General features: G+C 42.1%; 1 protein-coding gene across 1 annotated transcript in view; it reads right to left on the reverse strand.

Moving 5' to 3' along the window:
- LOC309488882 (uncharacterized protein) overlaps positions 1 to 24,733 on the reverse strand; it is a gene marked incomplete at its 3' end in the record, with an annotated part of 120,423 nt that overhangs the window by 3,779 nt on the left and 91,911 nt on the right. Inside the window, exons 22-23 of the mRNA XM_082157300.1 lie at positions 2,632 to 2,856; positions 1,955 to 2,061 (exon numbers count right to left, since the gene is read on the reverse strand). Of these exons, the coding sequence (XP_082013426.1) occupies positions 1,955 to 2,061; positions 2,632 to 2,856 (332 nt within the window). The remainder of the gene's footprint in view (positions 1 to 1,954; positions 2,062 to 2,631; positions 2,857 to 24,733) is intronic.

Raw genomic sequence — 24,733 nt, forward strand, 5'->3', positions numbered from 1 at the left:
TTTTTCAAGGAAAAAACTTTTACATATTTTGGTGATCAAAGTTGAGTTTTAAAAGATACAATTATTGACTACAGGGGGACTTAAAAAAAATATACTAACGTGAATTTGCAACTTCAGGTCATTTATAGCCAAGCAGCAAAACACAACGTGACTCATCCAATCAGAAATTAGCTGCCAAGTGCCAGCCTAAGGCTAATCATAAACCAACTATCCAGCAGGGAGAGTGGGATCATTATGGGAATGAAGAAAGGCGCTCGAGACTAATGATATGACAGGAGACTGAACCTCTAACCCTCGAAGAATGACACTCGGCAACGGTTGTCATGACAACAACCTAGATACAGGACTTTCTCCCGCCTCGAGAGCCTCTGGTTCCCACCAACGAGACGTCTCGTCTAACATCCCAGTGATGATGGGAAAATGTAAAGCAATACTGGTCATACTTTACTATAAGGTTCATTAGTTAGCATTAGTTAACTACCTTAGTGAATATGAACTGCATTGATCAATCTTAGTTAGTATTCATTTCAACATTTACTAATACGTTATTAAAATCAAAGGTTGGAAAAATGAGAAAATGATCTTCGCCTAGCAATATTTGACAAACACCACTGCAATAAATGATGTTCTTCCTCAGTGTTTCTGTTTTCCAGCACAAACATCTAAACATTCTCAAATCAAGATACATTTACAGGAGAAGAAGCAAAATGACTGAAGATATTAACAGAGTTTAAATATATCAGTAACATTTTACTCAAAGCCTTCATATACAATGCATTATAAAAGTATTTTGTACGCAATTATGCCTTATAATGCATTGCATGATCCTATGAATAATAATACCCACAGTTATAATGCATTATAATACTTTTCAATTCACCCTTAGAAAGTATAATGAATTAAAACACTGACAAGCAACTCATTTCAGACGCAACAAGGAATTAGCAAATATTATAATGCATTTTAACTTTGGTTGCAATTACTTATAATAGGATATAATTATAATTATAACTAGGGCTGCATGATATTGGAAAAAACTGACATTGCGATTTTAATTTTTCTGCGATATGAAAATCATTGAACCAGATGACTTGAATAGCTCTATTTTGATACAACAGAACAAAGATAAAACGGAAATAAACAGTGCTTCGTGTTTTTCAGGTATTTAACAGTTTTCAGGTAGAAACATTTAATAATCAGATGTAAAATAACAATCTTCACTGTATAAATTAAATGGAGAAAATCACTTTTGTAGCTTTAACTAAGATTAATTCTTTGTCTTTTATTGTTTGATGAACATTAGTGACGCAGACAGAGGCAGGTTTATTAGGCTGCTGTCACTTTAAGAACTAATGCATGGATCCAATATAACGATACGCATCCGTTTCTTTCTCAATTGATTACGTTCATAAGCAACTGTGTTTACGAGGATACTCGTCGAGACGGTCATATTGACAATGTCATGTGTTTGTGTCCCTTCAAGCACAAAAGGGATGCAGCTGTTGTATTACAAATTTATTAAATGTTTAAATTAGGTTACCTTGTGTTTTACATTGAGGCATAAATGATTAGATTCAAAGAAGATTAAAGGCACTTAATTGATACATTTTTCAGAAAACAAAACATATATCTTATCAAAATGAGTTTGTGATTAAAACAAGAACTAATCTGCCATTGTGGTCAGAAAAATTTACATAATCTAAAGTGAAAACCACAATTTTTCTGACCCATTGACAGATATTTGTGTTTGTTTTAACTACAAACTGACTTAATTTTGATAATGTTTTCAGAAAACAACACTTTATAACTAAATATTTTTTAATTCTCAAGTTAATATCTTAATGTATCTGTTTAGACATTTGTACTGAAAACAATATGTGTTTTGTAATGCACAGTGAAAGTTGGTTTCTTCCAGAATTCTTCCATTCCACAAATGACTGATTTGGCTCTTTACCTGCTGCAGTAGTTCCTTGCAAATTCTGGTGGGCATCTTTGCGATGCATTCGAGCACAAACCGAGCCACGCCGCTGTACGAGTATTCATATTCCCCGGGCGCTATTGCTGTTTCCAAACGAGAATGCAAACATGACATGAGTCCAGCATTACATCATTGGCAGAGATAATGTGTTACAGACAAGATAAACAAACCAGTGCAGACTAGGCCTGTCACAATATATCGCAATACAATAATGCAACAATATGTGTCGTGGATAGTTCACCCAAAATAAAAAATTACTGTGTGAGAAAACATTCAAGTTTAGTGTCAGTACTACTATAAATAACACTGAATATAATGTATAATAATGCAATGAGGGAATATTTGTGGGTCCTGATAATGCCAAATGTTAGCAGTAAAAGTGTCCTACATTATTTTAAACATATCTAGTCAGTGACAGAGTTCAAACATATTCATGTGAAATAATTCTGTATTTTTAGCTTCAGTATCATGAATATTGTTATGCTGGTGTCTCTATTGTCCTGTGCTTTGGGTTATCAGCACTAAGTCCAAACCTAATCATTTACACACACAGTGTAATACCAAATTTAGCATTTTAATCAACAGTAAATTTTTTGCTAACATTTTAAAAGAAAATTCATCTTAATTCAAGACGTGAGAAAAGCTCCTCCTACCTTCTTGCGCAACTGCGAGGTTCAGCGCACTCTCCATGTGATTGGCTAAGAGCGCCGTGGGCGTGTTCGGTATCCCATCAGACACCACGATGGAGACCAGGTGACCAGCGGTGCCGACCGGGTCCAGAGCCTGTGCCGACTCTGAGAAGTGCTTGTCGCTCGTATCGGTGGTGACTCTCAGCAAGACACCGGGAGAAACCTCGAGGGCCCGCAGCTCCGTCTTACCTGGGTAAAGGATGTTCGCAGTGAGAACCAACAGAAAACAAGACATTTATCCACAATACTGACAAAAAATGACATCTAGATATTTACTGGGATTTTGACAATTAAAATGATTAGACGATAAGCGTGTTTTTGTGATTGAATCTTGTCATAGACAAGACTTTCATATTCTGTGCAGTACTTAGTTAAAGTTCCCCTGTGTTGAAAATCCAGCTTTTAATGTTGTTTATGTGTCTATGTGGTGTTTTTAATACGCTTTAAGACAAAGCATGTGTAAATTCATAAGTCGACACCATTGCTGAGTATTTCCTCCTTAAAACTGCAGTGAACCAAAGACAGTCTCAAAAGCACGCTTTGAAATCGCTGGTGTTTCTGACGTCACAAACTACCTTGTAACCAATCAGATCAACGTGTGATCGTCAACGAGTGGATCTCTGAGCTGAGTGAGTGAGTGGAGGCGGGGGCTCATTTGCATATTCATAGAACCACGCATACTAAATGAGGCAAGGGTGTCGAGTTACAGTCAAGATTATTAAGGCATGAATATTTTTGTTTTTTCAAAGAAAAACATTTTAATAGGTAATTTTAGTGGTCAAAGATGAGTTTTAAGGGATAAAATTATCAGCTGAAGGAAATAATACATTGTTTATCAGCTTTAATAACTCAGCTACATTTTCTTATCGGGCCGAAAACAATAACATTATAAATGAACATACAGACCCTTTCCAAAAAAATTTAATATCATGGAAAAGTTTATTTATTTCCATAATTCCATTCAGAACGTTAAACTTCCATAGATTATAGATTCAGGGCCCACAACTTAAACAATTTCAAGTATTTAGTTGTTTATTTGTACATAATTTGGGCTTCCAGCTCATAAAACCCATGAAAACAGGATTTCAAAAAAATTAGAATATTACATGAAATCACACAGTAATTACACAGTGATACCATGGTCATTGAACCAGGTTTTGGTTCTTTTGGCAGTGTGGGCAGGTGCAAATCCTGCCCACATAATTTCCATAATTTTTTGGAAAGGGTCTGTATATCAGCTGATAACGTCGTGCATCACTAGTTTTAACGATGTAGGATGCTGACATTATCAAGCATGAGTTTATATACTCATATTTCTATATGATCTAGCTAAGCGACATCAAATAAGAGTGCTCTTTTCCCCAATATCAGCACATATATTGCAAATGTCATATTGGTTTTATACAACTGAACATCAGAGTTTTTATCTTTGGTCGATGTATTTCTTTATGGGCAAAGATGGCGGCTGAGGGTGTGGGTGGTTTGTTAGGCTCCATTCTTACCAGTTTATTCTGCCTCCATCTGCCACTACTCGCTGTTTTAATCCTCGGTTTTAAACAGATATTTACCATTGCAAAGACAAGCTTAAAACGGAGAAGTAGAATCAACAATAAGGATAAGGATAACCCTAACCATGTTTGCACACTGCTGCTCTGCTGTTGGCCTTTGCTGGTGCCACTTGGACAATGCTTTAATGTGGACAACATGAAAAAACAAACGCCAAAAATAACAGACTACACTGCATTCTCAAACAAAATGGCGAAATGGAATTTCTTTGGACATGGATACCTTGTAATCTACTCTATCACCAGGCGAAACAAATATTTCCATGACACATCAAACAGTAACAAACAAAATGCTCGGAAAAGAGGCAAGTGGTATACTCTCAGTATACTACTGACTCTGATTGTATTATCTGGTGATCTGCTAACCGACGCGCGGCGAGGTGCGAGCCTCTGTGGGGCAGCGGCTTTCGGTGGAGCGGCGGACCTGCTTGAGCGGGCCGTGCCGCATGTTGAGATCGACCAACGGAGCCTCTGTCCACCTGTCTGCCCTGATTTCCACCCGGATGGAAGTGAACTGTCTGGTGAGTGTGAACAACCCTACTTTCACAAGCAACCTAAGCTGCCAGAGCGGATGATAAGTGCAGCTAATGGAACCTTAAAAACACAATGTAAACAAGGTATCCGATCAACACGAAAACAACATGAATTTCGAATTTTCCAGACTGTAAATCATGCAAAGGTGATATGGGACTCTGTGTCTAAACCTAAGGGTATCCTGGGTGGACACTTGAACATTCGGAGTATAATATCAAAAGGAGATCAGATTCAACATCTACTGACGGACTCTAACCTAGACTTCCTAGCTTTGAGCGAAACCTGGCTTAATCGTAACATCGCAACCAGTATGATTGATGTTCCTGGCTATGTTTGTTATAGAAAGGACAGATCATCTGGCAGGGGAGGGGGCGTACTGATTTATGTCAGAGATATTCTTAAATGTAAGGAAATCAAATTGGACACATCTTTGGAATGTTTAGCCTTAAATGTAGTACTGTCCCCCAAGATGAATTTTAACATTGTAATCCTGTATAATCCACCATCACATGATGTTTCATTTTATCATGAATTTTAATTGTTTACATTGTTAAATTGTCGTTCTGAATGTCTCTTTTTTGGAGATTTTAATATAAATTGGTTAGATAAACATAGTAAGCAAAAGCTGAAAATGATAATGTAAAAACATAATTTTCAGCAGATAGTAAAGGATCCAACTAGAATCACTCGAACAAGAAAAAAAAAAGATTGATTTGATAATGACAAATAGACCTGAAAGAATTACAAGGATGTACAACTTAATAACAGGCCTCTCTGACCATAATATGACTTTGATTATCAGAACAAAACTAACAAAACAGCGTCTACCAGTGTTTATGAATGAACATAGTGTTGGTAACTTTTTCCTTCTTCGAAGCAAGACCAGGAGACGTTGGGATCACGTTCAAACAGAAGTTATTCTTTATTGAGCGTGGCTGCGGTTCGTCCAACATTCTAAAGTACATAACTGTTCATGGTGTCTTATAGGCATTTTAGGAGGAGAGACTTTTGAAGGTGGAGACAAATTCAAACAAAGCATGTAACAGGTTTACGTAACACCCTAGACTGAGGATCTGGCCAATCCTAATTCAATCAGCATGAGGCTCCAAGAGCCAATTGGGCTCCGAAAGGCCATTTGCAGAACAAAAGGTGAGATTCTCAGTGAATCATTCGTGTGCTAATCCCATCAGTCTGAGTGAAACTGGGGCTCCAAGAGCAATTAAAGACAATAAGGAGAGAACAGGAATTGCAACTTTGCTGAGATCTTTGCTGAAAATCTAAATACAATATTCTTTACCATGATGTTATGTACGGAAGCATATTTGAAATAGATTCTTAAAATTTGTTATTCTTCAATAGGCCTAAACTAGGGAATGTAGTCATTCCCAAAAATCAAAAGCAACACTTTGATAACGAATTAAATAATATTGATTGGAATGACGTTTTACAAACTAAGGACGTAGATAATAGTTGTAATATTATGATGAAAACACTCACAGGACTTAAGAAATATACAAAAACTGTTAAGTGTACACAAAGAAGAAGCTCTTTACCCTGGCTGAATAATGATATTCGCCAGTTAATGAAAAAAGGGATCTTGCATTGAAAAATTCACTGTTCACTAAATCAATTACGGACCTCCTTATTTTTAAGGGATTAAGAAATCGGGTTGTTAGGGAATTGCGATGGCAAAAACCACATACTTTACACAACTGATAGTATTTCTCTTTGGAAACACCTTAACAGTGTTACTAAACTTAAGCCCAGCCAACAAAAATTGTTGGAAGTAAATGGAGTGATTAGCACTGACAGTACAGAAAAACTATTTCATTCAATCAGTGGAGGAGCTTGCTCAAAATTTTGAAACAGTAATACTATCACAGGCTAATATAACAGACTCTTTTCAGCCCTTTTATATTAAGAAAGTTGACCAAGAGAAAGCTGCTAAAATCATTAATAAATTAAATAATTCAAAGGCAAAGGATTGGTTTGGGTTGGATATTGCTGTTATTAAAACACACAGCTCCACTCTGATTAAACCAATAACACATCTGATAAACCTCTCCATTAGAGTTGGTAAATTTCCACAAACCTGGAAAACATCAGTCATAACGCCAATTTTGAAGGCTGGTGCACCAGATCAAGTAAGCAATTATAAACCAATCTCTATCTTACCAGTTCTCTCAAAGATTCTGGAAAAATTGTTGCAGAACAACTGGTTGACCACCTTGAAAATAATTTACTTATTTATCCTAAACAATTTGCATTTAGACCAGGGTATTCAACTGAAATGGCCAACTGCTACCTTTCTGAAAACATCAAGTCTTCATTAGATAAGGGTAATGTAGTTGGAGCAGTGTTCATAGATCTTAACCCTCTGAGGTCTGAGCTGTTTTCTGGGCCCTGGAGGTGGTCTGACATGCTCTGACATTTGTGTTTTTTTCTGTTACTAGTGACATTTTCATGGCTAAAGTCTAATTACACTGTATTCAGCACAAACTCTGCTACAATAATATATCAGCAGCATGTATGTAAAAGTTTGTAGTTTTGAGATAATGACATTTATGCGTGGTTTGTGAAAATACAAAAAAAAATTCTCACTGAAATAAGGCCATGAAACCCATACTGATAATTTGTTCACAAGACTTTTGAAAATTGTATGACATAGCCTAGAATATTTGCTCCAAAACTATGTGAAAATCACCCTGACTGCTCATTCAGATAAGACAATATATTGATTTAAAATTTCTAAGACGTGTTTTGTGTGACAAAGCCATATGCGAAGAGGCGTGATCATCTCATGAATATGTAAGCTTTTCACACCTGAGAAAGACAAAGACACTCCCCTAACTGCCCTATTAGGAGCGATCAGGCCCTGTCATTCAGAGCAACCTTGCACAAAAGTAGTAATAACCCTACGGCAAGTGTCAACATTTGATTGATGGCTTCCGGTTGACCTTGACCTTTCCGGTCGCCCTTCCGGTCGCTATTGTTATGGATTGACCTATGACCCTACCTATCCATCGATCATGTGGTTTTGACAGTTAGTTTTGACCTATTGCCCCTCCCTATCCCTTCGATCATGTGTTTTGACAGGTTGACCTTCCGGTGTCTATCCAGCATATGTTGTTATGGTTTGCCTTATTTGAACCTTTTTAGCCCTAGATCATGTGATTTGACAGAAGCTTTTGCCCTATTTGAACCTTTTTAGCCCTAGATCATGTGATTTTGACAGAAGCTTTTGCCATTTAACCTTTTTAACCCTAGATCATGTGCATGACAGAAAGTTTGAAGGTGCTGTTAGGATATGTGTCAGCATCTCCTCCGCATTCCAGATCATTTTATATAAATGGGGTCAGTGTGTTCTACAACCACCACTACCACTAGAAACATGAGCTACATGACCATGGACGGTTTATCCACCCCTCAATCGTCAGATGCGGGGGTGCGCAGCAGGATGATGGAAAGTCTGACTATGGCTCCTAGAAAACCTTTTGGGCACATCCGTTTGACAAATTTTCTCCATGAAATTTCGGAATGTACTAAAGCCGAATTTATGATGTGTAGTAACCGTGTATTCGGGTACAAATTTCACAAACCAACTCGAGTTGTTACGCTCTACACCACTGATGGCGTCGGTGAGTTTCAGGCTGGGGAAGACGCGTGTGTGGTATTTCCTGAAAAAGACTGGTCTCTCTTCTACAAACGTGTCTGGAAGGATCTGAACGACGGCGGCGAGGAGCCTTTGTACGTGGCGGAGTGGGACGGGGTGAGCATGAACGTCCGGTACCGCGTGATAGGTGACCATACTCAAAAGAAGCCGAATGATTCTGCTTACATATTCTGCTGCAAAGACAAGACAAAGCTCAACAACACTCAGTCAGGGCACATCCTGTCTAACGAGCATCACGATCTGTATGAAATGCAATTTTTGTTCAAGTGGTGCGATCTGGATTTGCTGAATAGGGTTTTTTCAATCATCAACAAAATGTTCAAATGGTGCGACATGCATGACGGATACAACAAAATTAAATTGCAGCTGTTCCACCCTGAGAGATGCGCGCGTAGCAGTACATACGCTCTGCCGTCCCCGCCCATTCACTACAGCCATCATAAAGCTCGACGGCCAGATCTACCCAAGCGTCGTTTATAAATTAGGTCTCAAGTGCTACGGCGTCTCCACCCCCTTTACGACAACGACCATAAATTCCGGCGACCAGACCCCACATGCTACATTTATAAACCATGGCTGAAGACGGCGCTTCAGAACCCGATCATGTGTGCAGCTGCGGAATCTCTTTCGACAGCATTCTCGACCCTCCGGACGACAACGCCCGTGGGCCCACTGATCATCACAAAGACTGGGCTCAGGCTAAAACTATCAAACGTCGCATAGACTTTGAATCGTGCATTGAAAACGATTGGGGTCCGGGTAACATTATCAACCCTGAACCATCGGACCTCCAAAACGACCGGAGTCCGGCTAACGTTATAGACTTGGGATCGTGCTGCGATGTATTCTACTACGGTCCGGGTAACAATATCAAGCCCAACAAAGACTGGGATTCGGGGATCGAGTGCGACCGTCCCCACGAGCCAGACAAAAGTTTCGGGATCCATAACGATCGGGAATCGCACGACGCATCTACAATCGACCGGACCCTGCATCATGCTAATCATGGCTTTGACGTCACAGACGGATGTTTCAGTGACGTGGGGTTCAAAATCATAAAAGCCGCGACCGTGGTTTTGCTCCAACATCTCATCGGCAAGAAGCTGAAGAACGACTGCGAGGGGTGTGAGATTGATCATCCCAGTCAACTGCAACATTCCTGCCTGTTCGACCCCCCTAACTACTACTTTGACACACATTTTGATGAACTTTCAACCAAACTGTTTAGACCCTATTTTCATGCCATCATCGGTATCCTCCTAGGACGGTTGAGGTTAAAATCTCACCCCCACCGTATTCAAGGAACAGTCGGGACTATTCTGCACGAATTAAAAGACGAACCATTCATCGTCGCTAAGCTAGAAGAAATCAGCGCGAGACTTCTGGACAAACCCTGCGAGGAAATAGTGCACGACGTCGTTGATCTCTGGGAACGTCTCTCGATTGTGAATGGCGAGTGATCAAGCCGTCTCCAACATGGGTGCATCCTGTAGCCTAAAGAGTTGTATGGAATTCCTGTTTAAACGACATTACAAACGACAGATGACCAAACTGATGAATAAGATTATTGCGGATGCATCACGCGATGGGCATCCATCTATGGAAGACACTACGCGTGAAGCAAATTTCAAGAAACAAATGGTGTATATAAGAGGCCTGGCTAATTCATGGGATAATTTGACGTACGTATGCGCTCATGGTATCGAACCGCCCGGTGTAATGATAAAACAGGTTCTAGATATGATGTGTGAATCACAATCCCCATTCGGGATCACTGATCTGTTGTGTACTTGTACGTATGTGGCAGATGTCTGTACCGTGCTGGTAAAGAAATCAAAAGAATATGACCCCGATGATGAGGACTATGCTATTAAAATTAGCATAGATTCATAGATAGCATAGATGCTCCAAGATTCAGCACCCAAGGACGACTTCCTGGAAAACAGCCAGGGAAGCCAGGACAGCATATCACAGCCTCCTATAACACCAGAGCAAGAGCCCCTTTCACCAGACACGTTCTCCCTCTCGCCAGCAACTCCACTTCTGTGCTTCTCACAGAAAATGGAAGAACTAGTGCATGCTGGAACCAGACTATCACACTCTTTTGCTGCAAGCCCCCAGATATCAACCAAAAAACGTCGGGCACCGCTACCACCAAAGCCTGCAGGCCCAGCTCGCCCTCCCCCTGCCTCTGTGAGAGCTCTTCGGCCTCTGCCACAACGCCAGGGCCCACACCCTCCTCCATCTGCTCGAGGTGAACCAAAAACAACTGATACCAGCTCTCAGTGATGTATGTCGGGTCCCCGCTTTGATAACAGTAACTTTCTCAAATGTTTACAGAACAAGCGGGAACCCAGTGTGCCTGTATCTTTCTCTATTGCTGTTCTATTACAAGATAGAAAGTCTAAGGCCTTCAATAGCCGTACAGCAAACTCAACTAATCTGGTGCCTATTGCACGTCTAACTAAGATTGGTGTAGGGAAAAAAAGTAAGACTGTTAAGTTAGCAATTTTAAACATCCGCTCACTTAAAAATAAATCACTTCTAGTCAATGACTTAATAAACACAAACAACCTGGATTTTATGCTTCTAAATGAAACCTGGCTAGAAGACAGCTGCAGTGCAACAATCCTCAATGAAACATCCCCTCCTAACTTTACTTTTATGAGTGTCTGCAGAGCTGTTAAAAGAGGTGGGGGTCTAGCTGCTCTTTTTAAAGATATCTATCAATGTAAGTAAATATCATTTGGGAACTACACGTCTTTCGAATATCTGGGTATTGTATTAAAAGGTGCTCCACGCATTTTACTCATCATTATTTACAGGCCTCCAAAATACTCTCCAGCCTTTGCTGAGGAATTTACAGAACTGTTATCAACAATTACCTCAGAGTTTGACTGTTTTGCCATTGCTGGAGATTTTAACATTCACATAGATAATGCAGAAAACAATATGGCAAAAGAAATCAAAACTGTTTTAAAAACTTTTGATCTGACTCAGCATGTACATGGACCCACACACAATCATGGACACACTCTAGATTTACTTATCAGTAAGGGTCTAAACATTTCATCGATTGTTATTAAGGATGTAGCACTGTCTGATCATTTCTGTATTTTCTTTGATATATTGATCTCTCCTGCCACTGAAGCTAGATCTGAGTCTGTCAAGAAGAGATGCTTAAATGAGAACACTAGTGTACTATTTATGAAGGCTATATCCTTAACACCAAGCATATCTGCTGACTCTGTTGATTTTCTCCTTGATTCTTTTAACTCAAAAGTTAAAAGTGCAATTGATGATATTGCTCCTGTTAAAGTCAGGAAGAAGAGTGGCAGACAAAAAGCACCTTGGAGAAACTCAACAGCAGTGCAAAATATGAAAAGACAATGCAGAAAAGCAGAGCGCATGTGGCGGAAGACAAAGCTTGTAGTCCATTATAACATCTACAAAGACAGCCTTCATGCTTTCAATATGGAACTAGGCAAAGCTAGACAGACTTTCTTCTCAAATATTATAAACTGCAATTTAAACAACACACGCACTCTTTTTGCTACTGTAGAGAGACTGACAAACCCCCCAAGCCAGATTCCCAGTGAAATGCTCTCAAACAGCAAGTGCAGTGAGTTTGCTTCTTTCTTCTCTGACAAAATCAATAATATCAGAAAGGTGATCAGCACATCCTTGAGTTGCGCTGGGGTCAGACAGATCAGACCACCTGAAAAAGTAGTAACTTTGTCTGATTTCAAAAAAATTGATGGCAAAATTTTGGTAGAAACCGTACAGCACCTTAAAACATCAACATGCGTTCTTGACACACTTCCCACATCTTTTTTCAAAAGTGTGTTAAACAGTTTAGAAGCAGATCTTCTAGAAGTGGTAAATGCCTCACTTCTCTCTGGGAGTTTTCCAAACTCCCTGAAAACTGCAGTTGTCAAGCCCCTCCTGAAAAAGAACAATCTGGATAAGACCATATTAAGCAACTATAGACCGATCTCAAATCTTCCTTTCATAGGCAAGATCATTGAAAAAGTTATCTTCAATCAGCTGAACAAATTCTTAAGCTCGAATGGATACTTTGATAATTTTCAATCTGGTTTCCGACCGCATCACAGCACAGAGACAGCACTCATAAAGATAATAAACGATATTCGCTTAAATACTGATTCAGGCAAATTATCAGTGCTGGTACTACTCGACCTCAGTGCTGCATTTGACACTGTCGATCATAACATACTTCTTGACAGGCTGGAAAACTGGGTGGGGCTTTCTGGGATAGTCCTAAAATGGTTCAGGTCATACTTAGATGGGAGAGGTTATTATGTGAGTATAGGAGACCATAAGTCTGAGTGGACATCCATGACATGCGGAGTCCCTCAAGGCTCAATTCTTGCGCCACTCCTGTTCAACCTGTATATGCTCCCAATGAGCCAAATAATGAGAAACAACCAAATTGCTTACCACAGCTATGCAGACGACACACAGCTGTACTTAGCCCTATCGCCTAACGATTACAGCCCCATTGACTCCCTGTGCCAATGCATTGATGAGGTCAACAGTTGGATGTGTCAAAACTTTCTTCAATTAAACAAAGACAAAACTGAAGTTATTGCGTTTGGAAACAAAGATGAGATTCTCAAGGTGAACGCATACCTTCTCTCTAGGGGTCAAACAACTAAAAATCAAGTCAGGAATCTTGGTGTGACACTAGAGTCAGACCTTAGTTTCAGTAGTCATGTCAAAGCAATAACTAAATCAGCATACTATCATCTGAAAAATAAAAAAAAAGATGCTTTGTTTCCAGACAAGACTTAGAGAAACTTGTGCATGCTTTCATCACCAGCAGGGTGGATTATTGTAATGGACTCCTCACTGGCCTTCCCAAAAAGACCATAAGACAGTTGCAGCTCATACAGAACGCTGCCGCCAGGATTCTGAGCAGAACCAGAAAATATGAACATATCACACCAGTCCTCAGGTCTTTACACTGGCTCCCAGTTAGATTTAGGATTGATTTCAAAGTATTATTACTGGTATATAAATCATTCAATGGCCTAGGACCTCAATACATTGCAGATATGCTCACTGAATATAAACCCAACAGATCACTCAGATCATTAGGATCATATCAGCTAGAAACACCAAGGGTTCACTCTAAGCATGGTGAGTCTGCTTTTAGCTATTATGCCAGCCGCAGCTGGAACCAGCTTCCAGAAGAGATCAGATGTGCTCCTACAGTGGTCACATTCAAATCCAGACTCAAAACACTTCTGTTTAGCTATGCATTTACTGAATGAGCACTGTGCCGCTGTTCGTCCGACTGTACTGTATTGTATTTCATTTTATTTTTCTAAACTGTTTTAATTATTCTTGTTTCTTTTTATTATTTTAATTTCTTCTATGTAAAGCACTTTGAATTGCCATTGTGTATGAAATGTGCTATATAAATAAACTTGCCTTGCCTTGCCTAAAATTGACGAAATGAGTATCACCATCGACAAAATTGTCGAAATGTTTATCGATTACATCCTAGACAAAAACATGATGCCCTGTCACGATTTTCTTTTCTGGTTAGACTATCAGTGATCCATTTTACTTAGACTATTCATGTAACGTCGTTATATCCAATTGTACTATATTCAATTTTACTTAGATTTTGTTGTACTAACATTATTATTATTATTATTACTATCTTCTATTATATCCATGTATACTATATTGCATTATAATCATTTTTTACTATCTTCTATTATATCCATTTTTACTTATGTTATATTAACATCATTTATCCATGTTTACTTATATCATGTATCCTGTAACTTTTTTAATAAAAGATTGATTCAAACCACATGTACGCATTATTCTTTTGCAGCGGTTGAAACGGCAGCATGTCGGAGCTCATGAAAAAGGCTTATTATACACCCTCCAACCCCGGCTCTTTAGGGGGTAAAAAACGATTAAAGGACTCCGTCTTAAAAGAAAGCGGGGTCCGTCTAAGCGATAAAAAGGTTTCAGAATGGCTGGCTGGTGAGGATGCTTACACATTACACAAAACAGCCCCTATAAAATACAAAGTCCACATAGTCTGCGCTCTCTCCGGCTCTATAATAAACAATTTTTGGGTTTAAAGTGTAGTTTTACGATGACTTTCCCGTAAGAAAATGGTATTTCGCGGTTTTGATCGTCCTTCAACTCTATGGTAATGCTGCTGATGTGATCCTTGTTGATCGATGCGTAATGTGGGTTGTCGTATCTAGCAATGACGGTGTCGTTGCTTTTTACCCGATATATGTACACATCTCAAAAGGGGGACGTAAGAATCACCGACCGTTTGATATTGGATAATGTCGGTGTAAACGTACAATGTGTAGAACCCGCCGTTGATCTCGGATTGATGAGGAGCGTATGTGATGGTGCTCGTAGTAAAATCTGCTTCTTTATGATAGTTTGAACGTCCGAGAGGATCGTCCGGTATCATTCCTAAAATAGTGGCGAGTCTGCCTTGGAAACTGACTGAAACGTTGGTTTTCGCGAGCAGAAACACTTTGTTTTTTAATTCATCGTAATTCAATACACCCGTCGGTGCGAGAAGTTGATTTATCACACGGAGGCTCGCACGAATGTTTGCGTAGTACCCACCGTTTATGTTTAATGTCCTCGATACAAAAAACGTGGGTAAGTCTTTTTTAAACGACCCCGCGTCTTCGGGGGAATCCGATCATTTAAAAGTACACACTTAAATGTGTATAAAGGTATATGGCTCATAAATGTGTGAGAAGTATTCGCTGAGTTATGTTTCAGTTTATAGACGTGCTCAAGAAAAAAAAGTTCACCGCGACGGAGAGGCAGAACGCACACCCTGTTTATTTTCTTTATTTTACAAAAGCACAATGTTTTGATTTGATTGTAAGTGGACACATACAAAAGTAGAAATATCACAGATTCTTTTTTTATATTTCTTTTTTCTGTATAACCATAAATGACGGAGTAATTTAAGTTTATGTTGCTGCTATGTGAAAAAAATCCAGCAAAACGCGTCGGCGCGTTTCGACCTCAGAGGGTTAAACAGGCCTTTGATACTGTGAATCATGAAGTGCTTTTGAACAAACTAAGTACTTTTAATTTTTCTGAGCAAGCAACTGGCAGGTTTCGAATCAAGAGAGCAGTGTGTAAAAATCAATGCAGAATATTCAACCCCTCGACAATCTACAATGGGAACTCCACAAGGCTCGATTTTGGGGCCTCTGCTCTTCAGCTTATACATAAACGACTCACCATCATGTTGTAAAAAAGCTGAATGTCAGATGTATGCTGATGACACAATTATTTGTGTATCAGCTAAAACCCCTTGTGTAGCAGCAGATATATTAAAGGGATAGTTCACTTTGAAATTAATTTTTGGTATGTTTTAGCTTACCTCAAGGGCATCCAAGATGTAGGTGTCTTTTTTTCCGCAGTAGTTTCAATTTTGATATTTTTAGGTCAAACCGTTCTTGTCTGTCAGTCATATAATGCAGGTCTATGGTCACGGTCTCAAAACACAAGCACAGAGTCCAAATTAAAACAATTCCCCGTCGTCCAAATTAAACAATTCCCCATCGTAAGTACACATTGATGGCCTGAGACACGAAACGAGCGGTTTGTGTGAGAAAACGAACAGTATTTATATCGTTTTTACCTCTTATACGCAGACATGTCCGAGTGATCTGATCTGACGTGTACGCAGACTGGTGCATAGACAAGATGTCGCCTTGTCTACGGCAGTTCATTGGAACGAATGTCTTTAAGGCGACATCTAGTGTATATATCTATGCACCAGTCTGCGTACACGTCAGATCAGATCACTCGGACATGTCTGCGTATAAGAGAAAAATTTTCTCACACAAACCGCTCGTTTCGTGTCTCAGGCCATCAATGTGTACTTACGATGGGGAATTGTTTAACCCTCTGAGGTCTGAGGGGTTTTTGGGGTCCTTGAGATGTTCTGACATGCCCTGACATTTGTGCTTTTTTCAGTTGCTTATAAACATATTAATGGCAAAGGTATAATTACACTCTATTTAGCACAAACAGGGCTACCATAATATGTGAGCAACATGCATGTACATGTTTGTATTTTTGAGAGAATAATGTTTATGCATGGTTATTGAAAAAACTAAAAACTAAAGTTTCTGAAATAAGGCCACAAAACACATACTAAATACGTGTCAATAAGACTTTTGACTAATTGATGTCTTTGCCTAGAATTTTTTCTTCAAAATGATGTGAAAATCATCCTGCCCTTATCATTCACATAACACAATACATTGATTTAAATCTTGTAAAACACTTTTTGTTTGTAAAGGCAATATGCGCAAGGGGCGTCAACCATTCAACAGCATCATGCATATGTAGTGATTCACACCTCAGGAGACAATGGGGCCCGCATACTTAATGAGCCATTCATTCAGGTGTGTCACCTATAGCCACAAGAAAGAATGCAAGAGCAATATATATACAGTATATATATATATATATATATATATATATATATTCTACCAAATTGGTTCACAGTTGGAAGCATGTCAATTTTTTTTTTTTTTCACAAATTTTGCTTGCAAATTGTATAATATCCAAGGAAAACATGTCTATTAATTGTGCAGTTAATTCTCATACTGTATTTTCAGTTTTGGAATATGTATCCTCTCCCCAAATTTGTCAATAATAAAACACAATAAAAATTATTTAAAGAAAATGCTTATATTTACCTTTTAAAATTTGTTTACATCTACCTTGTAAATATATATTTTTTTATTAAAAAGGTTACAATTACAACAACAATTGAAGTGTAATCTTTCTTTGTAAAAACTAAAGTATACATTTTATCATACATATTTCAAACTTCGAATATAGCCTACATTGACAAAACATACTATATTTAACATATTAGCAAAAATTGGCAAACAAAAGCTTATTTGAGGTGGCAGATATTTTACAGTAAAAATGTGTAATCTATCCAAAACTAATCAACGAAATGTTGTCTTTCATATGTCTGTAAAATAGGTCTTTCGTTTTTATTATAAGGAATTTAAATGTTAATTTGCAGTTTAATACGTTGCTTATACAAATACATTTTATTTCAACATATTTCAATCGATTTTACTCAGTATAGCTAAATAGTTTGCTAAAAGCAGATCATTTATTCACACACAGAAACGCAATTCAAATTTAAACCGTCTTTTTGCGAGTTGTGGTAAACAGCGCATCTCTTTCGTTCATTCATTCACACAGAAACGCGATTTACTTGAGAATGAAAAAAAAAACTTACTACATTATTCCATCCGTTGCTCCTCGAAATACCAGCACTTCTGAGGTAAGTTTTCCATTATTATTATTCCTCACAGCGCTGCGAGACAGTGTAGACAAGTACACTTATCTGAATAAACTTGATGTGTTTTCTCGGGCTGATATGTGGGCGTTCACAGTTTGTATGGGATCGTCTCAGTCATTTGCGTTTGAATAGCGCGCGCTCTCCGTGGGCGGGGCCGATTATAACGTAATGAGATGAGATGAGCTCGACTGGAATCGCTCTCTTTTAATACAGATTTCACAAGATTAGAATATTTGTTTTTTATATAAATTACTTCATTTAAAAGAAGAAAATTCAAGCTTCATGCCTGTGTGTCTGTATGCCTGTTTGACTGAGTATTCGCTCAGTTATTGTTCATTTTCGGACGCGTTTCAGAATGGACTTCACTGGCAGAGAGAAGGCAGAACTCGCTTCGTGTTTATTTTTCTTTATTTGGCAAAAAGCACAACACTTTGTTTTTATTGTGAGTATACACAAAAATAATACACATTTAACAGAATCGATTGATGTATGAAACTCCTATGGAAAATCAAAGTCAACAGAGTATTTATGAGTTTCTTTTACATTGACAAAAAAAAAGCGAGCTTGTATCGCCGGCGATACCGTAGACCTCAGGGGGTTAATTTGGACGACGGGGAATTGTTTTAATTTGGACTCTGTGCTTGTGTTTTGAGACCGTGACCATAGACCTGCATTATATGACTGACAGACAAGAACGGTTTGACCTAAAAATATCAAAATTGAAACTACTGCGGAAAAAAAGACACCTACATCTTGGATGCCCTTGAGGTAAGCTAAAACATACCAAGAATGAATTTCAAAGTGAACTATCCCTTTAACTAGCGAAATGGAGGGAGTATCCCTATGGCTTAAAAACAATCACTTAACTCTGAATTTGAAAAAGACTGTGTCGATGTGTTTTTCAATGAGAAGGAAAGCAAAAGAAAAGCTTATAATTAGAATAAATCAAGAGGAAATAGAGGAAGTCAATGATTTTAAATTCCTAGGTGTAATTTTGGACCCTGAACTAAAATTTGATAAACATGTTAAAAAACTATGCAAAACTGTAAAGACTAATTTGAACTGTTTTAGAATGATTAGACATTACATACCCCTCAAGGCAGCTCAACTGTTTGCATGCCATGATATTTTCCCATCTTTCTTATTGTGTTCCTGTATGGAGCCAGGCTTCACAGTCAACTGTTAAACCCATTATTTCACTATATAAACAAGCATTGAAAATAATGGATCAAAAACAAACAAAATGGCACCATTGTATAATACTGAAAAAGTATAATTTGCTTAGTTATGATAGTTGTATTAAGTTCTCTTTTATCAAATTGATTTTTAAATGTGTGAATAATATCGCACCAGCTGTACTTTGTCCATATGTGACAAAAACAAATACTAATAGAATCACCACTAGGGGATCAGCAAATGGCAACTCCAGGGTGGCACAGCGCAAAACCACTTTCGGTCTGTCATCTTTCTCTGTAAAAGGGAAACATTTTTGGAATGCCCTACCAACAGAAATAAAAACACAAACCAATCTGAAACCATTTAAAGAAAAGGTTAAACACTGGCTGAAACAAAACCAAATCTGTGATCACTGATTATGTCACTGTGCAGGCGCACTTTTAAATGGACATGTACATACGGATAGAGAGATAGACGCACACACACATACACAGATATATGTATATAATGTTGTGTTTTTTTTATTTTTTTATTGTTGCTTCTGTTCTCTTGGTAATGGTGATGTATGTAGCCTAACCAGGGACAGGGGTTGTAAATTAGCTTCAGCAAGAAACCCTATGCAACACATCTGTTCAAGTTATTGTAACGTGTTACAATGTGTCTCTTTTGCATTGTCCCTGACAAATAAACAAATAAATAAATAACATTTAAGAAGCTTATACACATGTTGTCTCCCTGGATGTACATAGTTCCCTTTCGTGGTCACTCCGAGTTACGTCGGATGACGATGAAAGGGGTTTCGCTTAGAAAGCCTATCATCTTCGAGTATATAAAACGAGCCAATGGCAATGAAATGCCATGGGTCTGCGGAATTTGCATAGCGTAACTCCGCCCCACCCTGGGGGTATATAAGGAAGTACGCTGGCAACATGCAGATATGTTTTCGCTTCGGAGCCAAGTTCATTCACTTCACTCCACAGCCAATTCTGAGTTCATCTCTATTTCTCTTCGAGACGAGCCTCTCTCCAGGTGTTGGTGTGACAGCGAGTTCCAGCGAGTGTACACTCCCTGCTTATCTGTGCAGTGATTTGCCAGTGTTTGTGTGTTCATCTCCCTGGTCGCTTCAACACTTGCGGAGAAATCTCCTTTCACAAAAGAGCATTGCACGCGGCACGTCTTTTTAAAGATGTCTCGCCCGTGCACTTCTGGTTGCGGTCGCATCATTTCTGATTCTGATGGGCACAATCGCTGTCTTGCGTGTCTGGGCGTTGACCACGCTAAGGTAACGTTTGTGGATGAGTCATGTTCCCATTGCTGGAACATGACCATCACGCTGTTGCGTTCGAGACTCAATGATCTCGTTAGAGGGAGAGTCCCCTCATCCGCACCCCAATCTACGAGCTCTGCGAGAGCTGGTACTTCGGCTGGCGGCCAGGGTGAACTGAGGGTTATGGTGTGGAACAAAGCGCGACTATTCCACGCTCCACACCCCCCTCAAGCACAGTGCAACCCGTGAGCGTTCCGAATGAACCCGCTGTATAATCTCTCGGCGTGCCGCGGGTATCATTGGGCGCTCCAGATGAAGATGAGATGTCGATCGAGCTGACGGCCATGCTTTCCCGGGCAGCCGCGGCCATTGACCTCGAGTGGTCTCCGCCACCCGGTCCAGTGCGCTTGCGGCTGGATGATTGGTTTTTGGGTGCGGCCGCTGATCCCCGTCAGCGTCCAACCCCAATGCCTTTCTTCCCGGACGTGCATGAGGAGGTCACGAGGTCCTGGAAGGCACCCTTGTCTTCCCGTGATCGCTCGGCGGCCTCCTCCACCTTTCCTCCTCTCGATCAGGCGGCTGCCAAAGGGTACACTGGGGTTCCCCAGGTTGAACGCTCTGTTGCCATGCAACTATGTCCTCAGAGTGCTTCTTCCCGCGGCAACCTTAAGCACCCGTCCAAGGCCTGTAGGTTCTCCTCCACGCTTGTGGCGAAGGCCTATAGAGCTGCGGGGCAGGCAGCCTCCTCACTGCATGCCATGGCAACACTGCAAGTCTACCAGGCCCAGTTGTTGCGTGACATGCACGAAGGGGAGGACTGCCCCAGGGCTCTTTGATGAGCTATGTGCCGCCACCGACCTTGCTCTCCGAGTGACGAAGGTGACCGCACGCTCCCTGGGTCAGGTGATGTCCACATGTGTGGTCCAGGAGCGACACCTGTGGCTTAACCTGGCTGATATGCGGGAGGCCGAGCGAACCCGGTTCCTCGACACCCCCATATCCCAGGCTGGGCTCTTCGGCGGTGCAGTCGAGGACTTTGCCCAGCAGTTCTCGACTGCTCAGAAGCAGACTGAGGCTTTAAAACATGTCCTGCCCCGACGGCCCTCTACTGCCTCCACCCAGCCGTCGGCACAGGTGCCTCAGTCCGCTCGCCGCCGAGGGCGCCCTCCCACGGCTCCCGCCCCTCCCGCACGGCCCCAGCAGCAGCCTTCACCCGGGCCGCGTCGTGGAGGAAGCCGTAGGAAGGCGCCACAGCCCTCTCCCGCCCCGCTCCCCGTTAAACGGCAGGCAAAGCGGCGCACCTGAGACGGGCTGCTCAGAGATGGCATCCAGTTCTTTTCAGGAGACGGTAGCAGGGCCGCTCCTTCCCCCGGTGGAGGGTCGGGGGAGAATCCTTGGTTTCCCGAATCCCGCTGCCCGTCCAACGATGGGCAGCACCCTATTTCGGTTAAAGAAAGAACTGACACACCCATCTCTGAGCATACAGAGTTCTCGGATGACAGTGCGCGCCGCTCTCGAGCCTCGCCACTCTCGTCCCCCTCTGTCGCCAGACCCCTGCCAGAGCATGCCCCCATGGGACGCTGGTCCTCCCCTGGCCTCCTCTGGCAGGACGCGGCTAATGACCGTGCCCCCGCACCGGGCCGCTATGCCACCCACGCCTGGGCCGGTCATTCCGCTTCGCTGCACCACCAAGGGTACGTCTGTGGTCCGCATGACCCCGCTGGTACAGTTCTTGGGAGCCTGGTTAGAGCTTCCCAGACTGTCCCGCTGGGTCGCGAGGACCATCAGGCTCGGCTACGCGATTCAGTTCGCGCGGTCTCCTCCCCGCTTCAGGGGAGTCCGCTTCACTATGGTCGGTGGCAATGCCCCTGTCATGAGAGCGGAGGTAGCCACCCTACTGGCGAAGGGTGCGATCGAGACTGTCCCTCCAGCCGAAATGAAGTCCGGGTTTTACAGCCCCTACTTTATTGTACCGAAGAACTCCGGTGGGTTACGACCGATCCTGGACCTGCGCGTCTTGAACCGCTCCCTTCACAGGATGCCGTTCAAGATGCTCACGGCCAAACGCATTTTCGAATGCGTGCGGCCGCAGGATTGGTTTGCAGCGATCGACCTGAAGGACGCCTACTTCCATGTCTCCATTCTTCCTCAACACAGACCGTTCCTACGGTTTGCTTTCGAGGGGCAGGCATACCAGTATGCGGTTCTCCCTTTCGGGCTAGCCCTGTCTCCTCGCGTCTTCACGAAGGTCGTCAAGGCAGCCCTTGTTCCACTACGGGAACACGGGCTTTGCATCCTGAACTATCTCGACGACTTGCTGATCCTAGCTCACTCTCGAGACCAGGTTTGCGAACACAGGGACTTAGTGCTCCGGCACCTAGCTCGTCTGGGCCTTCGGGTCAACTGGGAGAAGAGCAAACTCTGCCCCGTGCAGAGGATCTCTTTTCTCGGTATGGAAATCGACTCGGTCGTCATGTGCGCGCAGCTTACGAGCGAGCGCACGCAGTCTCTGCTGACTTGCCTTCGTCAGTTCGAGGGCAAGAGTGCGGTCCCCCTGAAACTATTTCAGAGGCTCCTGGGGCATATGGCATCCGCAGCCGCGTAACGCCACTCGGATTGCTTCATATGAGACCGCTTCAGCTTTGGCTTCGCGATCGAGTCCCGAGGTGGGCATGGCAACACGGCACGCTCCAAGTCCCAGTGACTCCGACCTGCCGTCAGACCTTCACCCCGTGGACGAAACTCAGTTTTCTTCGGGCCGGAGTGCCCTTAGAACGAGTTTCCAGACATGTTGTTGTATCAACAGATGCCTCCACCACGGGCTGGGGTGCCATATGCAATGGACATGCTGCCGCGGGCTCCTGGACAGGACCCCAGCGCCTTAGGCATGTCAATTGCCTCGAGTTGCTGGCTGTACGTCTCGCCCTGCACCGCTTCCGTGCGTTGCTCAGGGGCCAGCACGTATTAGTCCGATCAGACAATACAGCGACAGTAGCGTACATCAACCGACAAGGTGGTCTGCGCTCCCGCCGTATGTCGCAACTCGCCTGCCACCTCCTCATATGGAGTCAGAAGCATCTGAGGTCACTTCGAGCCATTTATATCCCGGGAGACCTGAACCGGGCGGCCGACGAGCTGTCTCGGCTTTGGCCTCTTGCTGGAGAATGGAGACTCCATCCCCAGTCGGTTCAGCTGATTTGGGATCAGTTCGGGGACGCACAGGTAGATCTGTTGCCTCCCACGACTCGTCCCACTGCGACCTGTTTTATTCCCTGACCGAGGGCACGCTCGGCACGGATGCACTGGCGCACAGCTGGCCGCGGGGCCTCTGCAAGTATGCGTTTCCCCCAGTGAGCCTTCTTGCGCAGACCTTGCGCAAGATCAGGGAGGACGAGGAGCAGGTAATTTTGGTTGCCCCGTATTGGCACAACCGCACCTGGTTCCCAGAACTAGTTCTCCTCGCGACAGCACCTCCCTGGCCAATCCCTCTGAGGAAGGACCTGCTTTCTCAGGGACGGGGCACCCTATGGCACCCTCGTCCCGATCTTTGGAACCTCCACGTGTGGCTCCTGGACGGGACGAGGCAGATTTGAGTACCCTACCACCAGCGGTGGTGGCTACCATCACTTCCGCTAGAGCATCGTCCACGAGACATGCCTATGCGTTGAAGTGGAATCTCTTCGTCAACTGGTGTTCTTCAAAACAACAAGACCCCACGAAATGCCCGATCAGTGTCGTGCTTTCCTTCCTGCAAGAAGGGTTGGAGCGAAGGCTGTCTCCCTCCACCCTGAAAGTGTATGTTGCCGCCATTGCCGCACATCATGAGGCAGTTGAAGGTAAGTCCGTTGGAAAGCACGACCTGATCATCAGGTTCCTGAGAGGAGCGAGGAGACTGAATCCTCCTCGCCCTCCTCTCGTACCCTCTTGGGACCTCTCAGTGGTTCTAACTGCCCTGCAGAGTGCTCCCTTTGAGCCTCTGCAATCAGTGGAGCTTAAGTTCCTGTCAATGAAGACAGCGCTCCTGGTTGCATTGGCCTCCATCAAGAGGGTAGGGGACCTGCAGGCATTTTCTGATTGGTTGGTTCTTGTCACATGAACTGCGGTGCGTTTGCGGCATTCTGAAGAGTTGAGATTTTTTTTTATCTCGCTGCGCCTGGAAAAAAACGAGTGCGTCGCTTCAATTATGAGCGCGCGCCTACATTTGAACGAACTTGAGCGCGCAAAAGATGCGATATGTGAACGAGGTTCACATAGTTGACGAGACCTTTTTTAGACCTGACTAAATGAAATTTAAGACCACGGATGAAAATCTGGCCGTTTTTAAGACATTTTAAGGCCTTAAATGTAAAGTTCCGAATTTTAGACTTTTTAAGACCCCGCGGGAACCCTGTAATAAAAAAAATAAAAATTTGTTTTATTTAACTTTTCCTTTTTTTCTTTCTTTTTTTAAAGGGGAAAAAAATATCCTTTGAAACAATTGA

This window comes from Leuciscus leuciscus (assembly GCF_965113295.1).
Source record: "Leuciscus leuciscus genome assembly, chromosome: 24".
In the NCBI taxonomy this organism is placed as follows: Eukaryota; Metazoa; Chordata; class Actinopteri; order Cypriniformes; family Leuciscidae; genus Leuciscus; species Leuciscus leuciscus.